The sequence below is a fragment of the Corvus hawaiiensis genome, chromosome 1 (assembly GCF_020740725.1).
Source record: "Corvus hawaiiensis isolate bCorHaw1 chromosome 1, bCorHaw1.pri.cur, whole genome shotgun sequence".
Taxonomy (NCBI): Eukaryota; Metazoa; Chordata; class Aves; order Passeriformes; family Corvidae; genus Corvus; species Corvus hawaiiensis.
In genome coordinates this window covers 23,420,958-23,434,049 of record NC_063213.1, presented here as the reverse complement: position 1 = coordinate 23,434,049, position 13,092 = coordinate 23,420,958, and the positions used below count along the sequence as shown (strand labels likewise).

Genomic DNA, 13,092 nt, shown 5'->3' with positions numbered 1-13,092 from the left:
GACTCTGGACAAAGCTTGAGCGACATACCATTGGCAGATAGTCGGGCTGTTCTTCATACCCTGAGGTAGAACCTTCCACTGATACCTCCGCGCAGGTTCAGCCTTGTTAACTGCAGGCACAGTAAAAGCAAATTTTGGTTTGTCATCAGGATGTAAAGGAATAGTGAAAAAACAACCCTTCAAATCAATGATCAGGATTTCCCGCCCTGTTGGGATCATGGTGGGTGAGGGCATGCCAGGCTGCAATGCCCCCATACTTTCCATCACTGCACTGACTTGTCGGAGATCCTGCAACAGTCTCCATTTCCCTGATTTTTTCTTAATTACAAAAACAGGGGTGTTCCAGGGACTAGTAGAAGGTTTAAGATGTCCCTGTTGTAATTGTTCCTGGACTAACTGACAAAGGGTGACGAATTTCTCTTTTGGTAGGGGCCACTGCGGAATCCAGATAGATTTGCTTACTAGCCACCGCAAATGCAGCATAGGATACTCTGCGCCCTTTAGCACAGTGGCCCCAACTAAAAATTTGTCCCAATCCGCACCCCCCAAGCTGCCAACACATCCCACCTCCAGAGGTTAAGCGGAGCTGCAGTGACATAGGGCCGAACTGTAGCTGTTTGCCCCTCTGCAGTTTTCACCAGCACACGTTGCTCACTTAAGTAGCTCTTTGCCGTTCTTCCCAACCCTGTGATGGCTGACCCCGCAGGGGCCAGAGGCCACCTGGGAGGCCACGCAGAGAAGGAGACAACTGTCATGTCAGCGCCTGTGTTGATCAAACCTTGGAGTCGGATCTTGGGCGGTTGGGCATTTGGCAGGATTAGGTTACACATCACCTGCGGCTTTTGGCTGGAGATATCAGCAGTCCAGAAGACCTGCAGAAGCCCCCTAGATCCAAAGCCACCATCTCCGTGACTGCGTTGTTCTGCCCTAGGAACACATGACTTAGAAGGCACAAGTTGAACAATTCTAGTCTTTTCAGGAATGGTAATGTGGGGGTGGGTGTGGAAACCATAGCACAAATCTGGCCTGTAAAATCAGCATCAATAACTCCTGGGTGTACAAAGATCCCTTGAAGGGTGACACGAGACCTACCCGCAAGCAATGCGCTGAAGCCCTGACCTAAGGGTCCATAAGCATCCAAGGGAACCTTATAAACACGACAGGATTCTAAGATGACTGTTGCTGTGGTGTGCACATATACCCCAGCTGATCCCTGGGTGCTGGCTGCAAGCTGACTGAGTAGGCCTGTGTCTGTACCATGCCCTTGGGAAACATTTGTGTCTGTGCACAATTCCCCTTTGCACTCCTGGGCAAGTTTCCAGAGTGTATCAGAGGTCAACCATTGGCATGATACACAGATCCACAGTATTCTGCAGAATGACCTGGCCTACCGCATCTCTCTCATTGAGCAGCTCCCCTGTTTTCCTTATTTCTCATCTTTTGTCTAATCTGTTTCTGCTTGCTCTCAAGCCTAAGTTGCCTTTTTTGTCCACCAGAATTTAACTGAAGAGGTGGCCAGAGCAGATTTATGCTCCCCAGATCCCACCTTAGCACAGGCTTCAACCATCTGTGTTAGCGTGGGTTCCCCTGGTAAAGCATCTATGATCCTTCTGCACTCATCATTAGCATTATCTCTTGCTAGCTGTCTACACAACAGCTGCCTCATGGCCTCATCTTCAACCTGCTTTTCCAAGGCTACAGCAATCTTTCCCACAAAAGATAAAAAGTGCTTTTTCTCCCCCTGAGATATTTTCACATATCGTGTTTTAGGAGCAGCCATGTCTATGCCCTTTAATAAGGCTCCCATACCAATCCTCTGAGCCTGTTCAAGGATCTGAGGATGCCAGGTAGCCTGAGTATCAGGGTCCCAATAGTTATTGGCTCCCATGAGAACATCTGCAGGAACTCCGTATCTGGGATGAGCTGGAGGCAACTGCATATTCTCAGCTGCAGCCTTCTCAGCCATCCTTCTCCAATTAGCCTCAAAAACTGAAAATTGTACAGGTTGAAATAATACCTGACCTAGATGCTTAATATCAAACAGGGAAAGCAGATCAGTATTTAGCACTCTAATAATCTGCATGACTTCAGGAGAACCTCATCTGTCGAATTTCCCACGTGTTCACTTGTCAGAGGAAGTAACCTTCAGGGATGGGACTACACGATTACATGGATATATTGTTTAAAATAACAAAACGCATCAGTCGAGGCGTGAGATTTTACAATACCTCCTAATAATGGCGACTAATCACAAGATTTAGAATTACATCGTAATTTATAACTTTCTAATGCAATAGGCACTTAAAACAACACTTTGTTTTGGATTTATGACCTATCACCTGTGGCACTTCTCGTTGCAATGCAGCTATGTCTTGACCAATAACTTCTCATGTCACGTACACACAGATGTCTCTATTATACCATCTACATTCTTAACTTAAACTATATAAAATCACACTATTATATTTAAAACCCTCCACCAGAACACCCAATGTACAATTTTACTTGTAACTATAGGAACACAGGCTTGTAATTCTTTTGCTTAAGATCTATAAATCTCTGTCAATTAAGCCAGACCTAGTCTCTTCCACGGTTGTAAACCAAAGTCTCTTTTAATTGCAGGAGTTTCTACTCCTCTGTGTCCCACACTAATCCATATTGAGCAACCTTAGTCTGCAGATCCTGGACCACCCTCCAAGCAAAGGTCTCATGTTTGTCAGACTGACCTGAGTTAGGAAGGGCTTTCTGTACAGGAGAAGTTTGGATAATACCCTCTGTATCACTACCACCTTGGTCCATCGTTACATCGCTGTGACCTACCTGCACATCATTCTGAGGCAAGGTAGCAGCCTGCTCAGGTCCCCCTTCCCCTTCAGGCATCCCAACTCTTTCTACTAAGTCCCAGTCCCCAGCCTCCAGTGCCCGCCTCTTGACCTCCTCCCAGAACCGTTTGGAATCTTTTGGACGCACAGTCACCTTGCATTCTGGAAATGTCCGAGGACGGTTGCGGGCTAGCCATGTTACCGGTTGCTGGCGCCTGAGCGCCTTCACAGATTCCCGTAGCGAAGCAGGCGTGTCCATAGCAACGCTGCTAGCATCGTCGGGCAGGGGTGCGTCCGATGGTCTCCCGGGAGGCTGGCAGGACGCAGGCACCACACCAGCGTGCGGCGCGGCTGCGGGGGCTGTAGCGGCGAGGGCTACGCCCGGCAAGGCAGCTTGAGACGTTGCGGCTTGCATCGGCACCGCCATCTGCGCAGGCTCCGGCGCTGGGGCCGCCGGCGCCGCGCCCCGTGCCGCGCCCAGGGCTGCCAGCGCGAGTCCAGCCGCGGTAGCCTGTCGCGACATCTGCAGCAGTGCTGCCAGCTGCTGTGATACCTCCCGCAAAACCGTAAGCTATTGCGTTACCTCTCGCATCATCGTAAGCTGCTGTGCCAAGAGGCTGTGCGCTATCTGTCCTTGCACCAAACATGGCCCAGCTGTTGGGGCATGCGCATGATAGCCAAGCGCTACGGGTGCCGGCGCGGGACAGAAAGGCACCGGAAACGTGGCTGCGGCAGACTATGGCGGCTTGCCCGCACCCGGGACCGGCACGGACGGTTCCCGCGGCGGCAGCGCGGCCGGTTGCGCTGCGGCAGGCAGCGGCGCCGAGCTCGGCTGCTGGGCTAACGGCGCTGGGCCCGCCCATGGAGCGGCGGGTGGTGCCGGGGCGGAAGCCGCCATGACACCCCCCCCCCCCCCACCCGGTCGCGGCAAAAGGGACGCCGTGGGAAGGGGAGATCCCGCTGCAACAACCGATATAGGTGGCTGAACGTGCGACTGTGGCACAGAGGAGGGAAGGGCGGCCGCCGGAGCGAAAGGTGGAGGACGCTCCAGCTCTTCTGCTGGCGAGGGGTATCTCGAAGGGGCATACTTCCGCGGGGAAGGATAGGACCCCCGCTCTGTACTCCGGACTGGTGTCGGAGACGGAGCGATCGTACTGCCCACGCTGTCTTGAGTCAGTCCCCCCTCAGATAACTAATCATCCGCGGCAGACCCCTCAGAACCTTCATCCTCAGATTCATCAGAGCCCGTTGTCCCTTTCCGTCTCGTCCTTTTGTCCATTTCTGCATTATAACATATAGAGTTCCCGACGTATGTAGTAGGTTGACTACATTCTTATCGCTAGATGCAGCCTCGTGTATTAATGCGTCCCCTAGCCGTTTCCAAGCTTCTGAGCATTGTTAGGATCTGGTGTAAGCCCGTGATCTGCAGCCCAGTGAAGCAAAGCGCAGAGAGCTTCATCAGTTATATCAGCTCCTGCGATCACTATCACAGATTTGAAGGCAGAAAGTATCGTGCTTTCTTTTGAGGATTTATGTCCCATCTTTTCGGTCTAGGGTTCCGTCCCCGCAGCCCGGGGCCGCGCGGCGGTTCGGTTCGCCTCTAAGTGCGCTTGCAGTTCACGTCGCAGGCCACCAGATGTCACTGTTGTACTGAGGCTGGCGAGAAGAACGACAGACTGCGAGTCCAGGATAAAATGGGAATGTTTAATTAATTACAAACTCGCTTATATAACTTAGTTCGCCATAGAGGAATGATATGATTGGTCCGTTGGTCAGCCACCTACCAGAGTGATTGGCTGAACGGTATAACACTCATTTTCAAAATATTTTTCCCAGTATACCAAAACAATCTCCCACCACAGCCTGCACCTGTGAGATAGTTTACAAAATCTCAAACTGTTTCCCAGCCAGTCTGCGTGAGAAAGGAGACTTTCACAGGCGGCTGTAGAAAGCTAAAGCTATAAAGTTGCTCTGGTAGCTTTTTAGTATCCACGGGGGGGGGAGGAAGGGAGGTAGATCAGACCTTGCCCTCGCAAGACAGTGAACTGCCCTCCACCACCCACCCCTAGAGCCTGTATCCTAGCCCCACAGTGTCTGCCAATCTTTGGCACACCGGAGGCAGTGCTCCACTCTTGCCTAACCCAGCTTTTGGCCAGAGTGGCCAAATCACTGTAAGTCCCACCTGTGGCAAGGGCCCAGGAAGGCCAAGTGGTATTTAGTCTTAGAACGAGGCCAGCACACATTTTGATCCTACCTTCCTCTTGGAGTTTGTATCTGAATGCTGCTGGAACCCAGGAGTTGGCAGCTATATGTGTGCTTTTCTGTATCTTTTCTGTCTTTCTTCTTTCTAATTCCCTCTTCTCAGAACATCTTGAGTAACTTAATATTGAACGGGTTTAAAGTTTGCTAAATTGAATGGGCCAAATTAATGCTTTGAGCAGTGTTTTATGTTGACTGGATGCTGTACTAAATCTTTTGCTAGAGTTCCCTGACTTTCTACAATTTGCCAGTAAACTTTTGTCTTGTTTTGACCTCTTGAGAATATCTGGTCAGTGTTTCTCCCATGCGTCTAACCCAGAGTACATGAACCACTATGAAGTCCTTTTATTAGGGCCTTACACACAGGTGCTTACACAGATACAACAGAGGAGGAAAAGAGTGCACTGGCTGCACTATCTCCAGACTGGACTCTAGAACCAGGCAGAGTACACTTAAAGCAACCCCTGAAGAGTAAGAGACACCATCAGTTCTCCACTGTACTTCCTAACGCATTTACTACCAGCTTCAATAGAAAACACCAATCCTGACATAAAGTAGACCTGAGAGACACAAATATTCAGAATCAAGTGGTCCTAACACTCCAAATCCATTAAAAGCAATGAAAGTGCTACTTCAAACGTGATAGGAAAGTCCATCTCCATTGTTCAACCATCATTATATGGGACATTTCTAAAATGAAAAATAACAAACATTATTTCTACCTGAAGATGGTAAATGAGCCAACTAGTCAAGGCTCCACTGGACCTGCTGTTTGTAAACAGTGAAGGACTGATGGGTCATGTGGCAGCTGGAGACCACCTTGTGCACAGTGATCATGAAATTATACAGAGTTTTAGTTTCTTGGAGAAGTAAGGAAAGGGATCAGCAGAAATGCTACCTTGGAGTTCTCGAGGGCAGACTTCAGCCAGTTTGGGACACTGGTTGACATAGTCCATTGGAAGGAAGTCCTGAGGAACCAAAGAATGTCCAGGAAGGCTGGACATTCTTCCAGAAGGAAGTCTTAAAGGTACAGGACCAGGCTATCCCCCATGTACTGAAAGATGAACCATGGGAAAAAATACTAGCCTGGCTGAAAAAAGAGCATTGGCTGAAACTCAGGAAGATGGCTCAGCAGCTCACAAAGAGTACAAGGATGCAGGGAGAAAATTAGAAGGGTCAAATCCCAAGCAGAACTTAATCTGGCTTCTGCCATAAGACAACAAAAAATGTTTTTACAAATACATCAGCAACAAAGGAGGGCCAAGCAGAATCTCCCTCCCTTATTGGATGTGGGAGGAAACATAGTTACAAAGGACAAGATACTTAATACCTTCTTTCTCTCAGTCTTTAATAGCAAGACCCATTGTTCTCCAGATACCCTGCTCCTCGAGCTGGAAGACAGGAACATAAGCAGGACAGGATCAGAATGAAGCTCCCGTAATTCAGGAGGGAATGTTCAGCTACCTGCTATGCCACTTAGACATTCATGAGTCTATGGAGCCAGATGATATCCACTCATCAGGGTACTGAGGGAGCTGGTAGAAGAGCTCACCAAGCCAACATCAATCATTTACAGAAGTCCTGGCTAACTGGGGAGGTCCCAGGTGACAGGAAGTTGGCAAATATTATGCCCATCTACAACAAGGGCTGGAAGGAAGATCCTGGGACCTACAGGCCTGTAACCCTAATGGCTCTCCCCACACCAGCCATGGGGGCTTGCACTGCAACGTCAAGGCCACGAACATCATCCTCAACCTGGCCATTGGTAAGGTGAAGCTGATAACTTCAGTTGCAGCACAAATCTAAAGGACATGCTATACACCTAGTTTTCAGGTGAGCCCATGCTAGGGCCTGGTCAGGCGCCAAAGGGCACCCTTTGCTGGGGTGGGAATAATTCTTCAAGATGTTTTTTTCAGGGAGGGTAGGTGGGGACGATTTTGTGGAATGGGAGCCAGCTAGTACTGGTGTGGGGGGAACCAGCGCAACAAAACCTGTGGAGGGTAGCAGAGGGGGGTTTGAAAAACCTTTGCACCAGCCACTTTCATTTGCAGGCATGGGAGGGCTTGTGGTGCTATACCCCCCTCTTCTGCCTTGGCCTATGGTATTTTTCTTGACCAATGCAGGGGTGGGGGCAAATAAAAGGCAGTGTTTTCCCTACTCCTGCATGAGTGTTTTCCTTGCATAAGGTTGGGCCTTCCCGGGGCTCACTCTGCCGTCTTTCAGTGTCAGGGACTTTCTTTTCAAACCTAAAGTTTGTTGACAAGGGTCAGGTGCTGGCAAGAAGGTAGCAGGTCACACTGTGTGGCACCGGTGTAGTCTCCACATCCTCAGGGATGCCAGGCGAGGGCAGCGTGCCCCTGATGAGCTCCATCTGTATCCCACAAGAAAGCAGGTGTACAGCCCCACCAGAGGGGATAATCTTCCGCTACCGTGGACATCCAGCAATGATCTGGTCCCTGAGCGTTCTGCTCTATGACGTGGCCTTCAACAGAGATGAGGACATTATTCTGGGCTGTTATCTTCTTCCTGCCATTGGTGTTTTGAGCTGGTACCTGGCTTTGCATCGCAGGAGGAATAACAGAGTTGGGAGATTACAGGTGGCATACGAGCACCCTGTTCTTGCAACTACGGAGGAGATTGATTTCTCATGGTTAGCTGGAGGAACTGGCATACGTCCTACCATCCTGCTCTCCAAAAGAGAGAAATGATTGGGAAGTTTGGGCATAGCCTGGGCACTGTAGACCCTTGAAAAGAGGGGACCATTGACCAGCAGCTTTTTGTTTTCTCTCCCCAGAGTGCCAGCACTTCGTCAAATGGTGTTTATCCATGTGTCCCTTGGACAGGCCTTAATTGGAAGACCTTTTCAAGCATTCTTGGCTGCAGGACATTCACCTGCCCCAGGAGATGGCAAAGATCCATCCCCCTGCACAGTAGTATCCAGCAAGCAACAGCTCTACACATCTCATGGCATTAAGAAGCCAAGAAAGCCAGACTCTTTCCCTGCAACTGTAGCACAGAGTAGGGATCACAGATGATGAGATGCTTCTGCTGGTCCTGGGGGAAGCTGCAGAAGAAGTGGCTAAGCACTCTCCATGGTATTTCAGAAGCTGTGGCAGTCCGGTGAAGTTTCCACAGACCAGAAAAGGGGAAACATCCCCACTGCAGATCCCTGGCATCGTGGTCTCCCTGCAACCCGGGGTACAACTATGGCATCCTGTGGCATCCTGTGGCATCCTTGTATTACCGCAGGCCTGGGCCTGAGGGTATATCACCGTGTCCTGCAGCCATAGGGAGGAGGAGGAGAGAAGATCCAGCAGGCAGGAATTGTGCAGCAAGATTGATTTATTTAAGTATTTTACAAACTCTTTTATAGACTTTTTTCTTCATAGTCTAATTGGACAAAGGATCGGCCACCCCTTGGGGTGATTGGCTAAAATCCTAAAACATCCATTGTCAAAATATTTTTCTACTATACCATAAACAAGACTTTTCAAGGTTGCAGGTGGCTTGGTTGTTTACCTACTCTGCTACCTCTCCCGTGAGAGAGAAAAGTCTCTCACGGACTTAGAAACTAGCAAGAAAATCCTTGCTAGCAGCATTTTTGTATCTACAATTCCCCCTTTTTGTTTGATAAGAGAACAACTCTACTATTAATCCTAAATGGAAATTTACATCATTTATTAATTCTAAATATGTCCTTAAGGCTTTAACTATCTGACTCCATAACAAGAAATTTAAAGTTCAGTCTCTGCTGGTGGAAGGACCATCCCAGTCTCTGCTTGTGGAAGGACCATCTGCCTGATGGTTGACATCCTGGTCATCATCAGAAGAGTCATTAGGCTGATGAGCTACATTCTGGTCACCATTTGGATGGTTGGCGTTCTGGTCATCATTTGGAGGTTGCCTGTTCTGCCTCTGGTGCCGTAGGTCAGGGTGAACGCATTTTGAAGGTAGCCACCGTACCCCAGTATCTGTGGAAATGCAAGCATACCCACGACCCCAAACGATAAGCTCATGAGGGCCTTCCCACTGGTTAGTGAGTAAATTCCGTACCCAGACTTTTGCCCGGGGCAGCTGTCTGTCGCCTGCAGACTGCAATGAGAAAAAATTATTCAGAATAACAGGATTATTTGAATTTTGTGGTACTGTAAGGTGACTGATTTTATACAAAGCTTTTTCTAGTCGGCTTCAGTAACCAAATTCAAAGGTTCCTGTGAGAATCGCAGGAAAGCCATGATAACAGCCCTTAATTCAACTAACTGAGCAGAGTCTGACTCGGATTGGGGTGTTAATGAACCACTGCAAAGGCAGTGTAGGATACTGTGCGCCCTTACACACAGTGACCCTTGCTAAAAATTTGTCCCAATCTGTACGCCCCAGGCTGCCAACACATCCCATCCCCAAAGGTTAAGGGAAGTGGTAGCAACATAAGGCCTAATTGTAGCTGTGTGCCCCTCTGGGTCCCTCACCATTACAGGCCGTTTGCTTAAATAGCTCTGTGTGATTCCTCCAAATCCTGCGATGGCCGATCCCACCGGGGCTAAAGGCCATGAGGGAGGCCACGCAGAGAAGGAGATGATCATTACATCAGCACCCATATCAATCAAACCTCGAAGCTGAGTTGGGGAGGGCGGGCGTTCGGTGGGATCAGGGTACATGTGTGGCCTTTGGTCAGAGATGTCTGCAGTCCAGAAGGCCTGCGGAAGTCCTGTAGATCCACTGCCGCTATATCCGTGAGTTTGTTTTTCTATCCCGGGGACACGAGACTTAAAAGGCACTAATTTAGCAAGGCAGGTCTTTTCAGGAATAGTGACAGGGGGGTTTTGTGTGGAGACCATAGCACAAATCTGACCTGTAAAGTCAGCATCAATAACTCCTGAGTGCACTAAGATTCCTTGATGGGCAACATCAGGTTTTCCCACCAGCATCGCACTGGATCCCTGGGCTAAGGGTCCATATGCATCCAAGGGAACCTTATAAATACCTCTAGAGTCTAAGACGACTGCGGCTGCGGTGTGGACGTCAAACCCATCTGATCCCTGGGTGCCGTCTCCAGGGTTGCTGGGTAGGCCTGTGCCTGTACCTGTGCCACTCTTGGGGGAGCGACTGCATCGGAGAGCAATTCCCCCTCCTTGCTCCCCGGTGGAAGTTTCCAGACAAAGGCCGACCATCAGCATGAGTCAGAGGTCTACAGTAGTCTGAGCAATGCCCTGGCCTGCCACACCTCTTGCACTGAGGGATTGGTGTGTTCTCTTTTTGGCTCGGCTTAGGCCGCTTCCGTTTTTTCGCCTGTTTTGGTTGCTTTGGTTCACAACCAGAAGATGTGTGGACAGGCTGCAGGAATGCAGACAAAGCAGACCTTTTCTGGTTCCCAGATCCCACCTTAGCACAGGCTTCGACCATGTCTGTTACCTCAGGATCCCCTGGTAAGGCATCTATGATTTTTCTGCACTCTTCATTTGCATTATCTCTCAGTAACTGCCTTAACAACATCTGTCTTAACCCATCATCGTCAACCTGCTTCTGGAGAGAAGCAGCGACTTTCTCTACAAAAGAGGAATGACTCTGATTTCCCTTGAACTATTTCAGTATATCGCTTTCTGGGTGCAGATATCTCTATGGTTTTCAACAGGGCAGCCATGCTGGCTGACCTGTTGAGCTTGCTGCAGGACGCTAGAGGACAAAGTACCCTGTAGACTGGGATCAGAGAAGGGACCAGTCCCCATCAAAGCATCCATTCCTGCTGTCCGTCTAGGATCAGCAGCAGGGAGCTGCATATTCCCTAATGCAGCCTTGTCAGCCAGCTTTCTCCAGGTTTCCTCAAAAACGGTAAATTGTACAGGTTGAAATAGAATTTGACCTCAGTGTCTGATATCAAATGGAGAAAGCAAATCTGTATTTATCACCCTTATTATCTGCATAACCTCAGCACAACCTAGCCCATATTGTGCCACCTTGGATTGGAGGTCCTGAGCAACTTTCCAAGCAATCACCTCATGCTTATCACGCTTGCCTGAATTTGGGAGAGCCTTATACACTGGGAAAGCTTGGATCTCCCCTTTTGGGGAGTCACTACCATCCTGAACTTCTGGCACAGCCTGTGGATGCAGTGTAACAGCTTCTCGATTACCCCCAGAATCCTCAAATCTGTTTGCCATTCCACGTGTTTCCAATAACCTCCAGTCACCCTCCTCCAATGCTCGCATCCTAACTGACTCTAAGAAGCGACTGTAGTGGGTCGGACGCACTGTTACCATGCAGTCCTGAAAGGTCCAGGTGGAGCCTTTTCCTTCACCGCACGGCTACAGCCGCCTTACGACCTGGGGCCAGAACCTCATCTGCCTCACTTCCCGACGAGGAATCATCAGGCAAAGGCAACTCTGAGACACTGGGAGCGAACAGAGGTGGACGGAGAGGGGCACATTGGCTAGGTTGGCTAGAGCCAGAAAAGACGGCACAGACTACAGCTGTTTGCGCTGCAGTTTGAACAGCAGCCCCTTTACGGCATGCCGTCTCGGTCAGTCCCGACTGAACCGGTACTGGAGCTGCTACAGCCATCTCCGGGGCTGCGGCCATGCCTGGCACCACGCTTGTCTCTTGCACCGCGGTAGCGTTCGGCGCCGTCGCTGGACCTTGCGCTGCAGCCGCACCCGGCGCTGCGCTCGTCACTTGCTCCCCGGCCGCGTCCGGTGCCGCTGCCCCCGGCCGCCGCTCTGCAGCCGCCGCCACTTCCGGGTTTTCCCGCGGCAGCGCTACTTCCGGGTTCGCTGCCAGCTGCGCTGCTCCTTGGTTTGGAGCTGCGGCTCCCGCGGGCAGCGTGGGCCCGGCTGGCGGTGCTGGCGGCGCAGGCCCGGTGCACCCCGCATGGCGAGGTGCCTCTGTTATCTGCAGCAGCTGCTTTTGCAGGCTGAGCAATTCTCCCAGCTGCCAGGATAGGTTCGGTAACTCTGTCAGCAAAGGCAGATGCTGTATTAAAAGGTCAATGGCTCGGTTCTGCAGCGGTGCAGGACAGTCCAGCACCAAGGAGGGCAGTGGACCACACCCAGGCAGTCTCGGTGCAGTCACGCCCGGCGCTACGCCCGCTAAGAAGTTAGATCCAGGCGATTTTGGCTCTGTTGGTGCATAGGCAAAGAGGCTAGGAGCCGCTCTGGGGGTCCAAGTTGCTAAACCGCTGATTCGCGGCCCTGGATAAGCCGTGGCTGCTGCCGAGCTGAGCGGCAAGGCAGGCTGTGCACCCTCTTGCTGCCCCGACCCCCCCGCCTCTGCCGGCGCGGGGTCCCTGGGGGCCGCAGAGTCCTGCAACTGTGCAGGGTGAGGCGGCACAGGCTCTGCCTGTGGAGCTGAGGGTGTTTTTTCTGATTCACCATCATTTGCGCCCTCGGACATTCCTCCGTCACTCATCACCGAAATAGGTGAGCCAGCTCGGCTGCTACAGTCAAGGTCTGTCAGCAGGATAAATAACGAACGCCAGGTTTTGTATAATTCTAACACTGCTGGGTCCCCAGTCGGGAGTTCGTGCCGGACAGCACAGCCAAGTTCCTGCCGTAAGGCAAAGTCCAGGGCAGTATCTCTGTCCATGGAAATCCCTTTTAAGGTAGCCCAGTCTAATCATTCCCGAACTGAGTTTTCAGGAATGGAGGTGTGCATTATACTAAACACACCTTTCCAGACCAGTACCACAGCGTTGGTTTGTGAGCCGCTGTTCGTCATTTCTCAGTCACGTCGGACCTCCTGGGGGGAGGGGAAGGGGAATAGCGTAGCTCTACAGGAATTCAGCTTGGCTCGCAGCAGCAGGACACTTTGCAGCGTGCAGATCACGTCGGGCAGCATCAAATATTACCGCAGGCCTGGGCCTGAGGGTATATCACCGTGTCCTGCAGCCATAGGGAGGAGGAGAAGATCCAGCAGGCAGGACTTGTGCAGCAAGATTGATTTATTTAAGTATTTTACAAACTCTTTTATAGACTTTTTTCTTCATAGTCTAATTGGACAAAGGATCGGCCACCCCTTG

At 50.7% G+C, this 13,092-nt stretch overlaps 1 protein-coding gene and 1 long non-coding RNA gene across 4 annotated transcripts in view; one reads left to right on the top strand and one right to left on the bottom strand.

Annotated features, from left to right (window-relative positions):
* Positions 1–3,483, bottom strand: part of LRRC14B (leucine rich repeat containing 14B) — an 84,017-nt gene extending 80,534 nt beyond the window's left edge. The window contains exons 1-3 of one of the 3 annotated variants that reach the window (XR_007202111.1): positions 2,977–3,483; positions 656–927; positions 29–110 (exon numbers count right to left, since the gene is read on the bottom strand). Coding sequence is in view for 1 of the 3 variants with exons in the window: in XM_048296441.1 (XP_048152398.1) it covers positions 2,977–3,019 (43 nt within the window). In the remaining 2 variants the exon portion in view is untranslated. Of the gene's footprint in view, positions 1–28; positions 618–655; positions 928–2,976 lie in introns of those variants that run through there. The other 2 variants (XR_007202112.1, XM_048296441.1) reach the window with 2 other exon arrangements.
* LOC125322635 lies at positions 3,301–8,396 on the top strand. Its single transcript, XR_007202133.1, has 3 exons — positions 3,301–3,388; positions 6,436–6,914; positions 7,876–8,396. It is a non-coding gene; the product is annotated as an uncharacterized LOC125322635 (long non-coding RNA).
* The last annotated feature ends 4,696 nt before the right edge of the window (positions 8,397–13,092 follow it).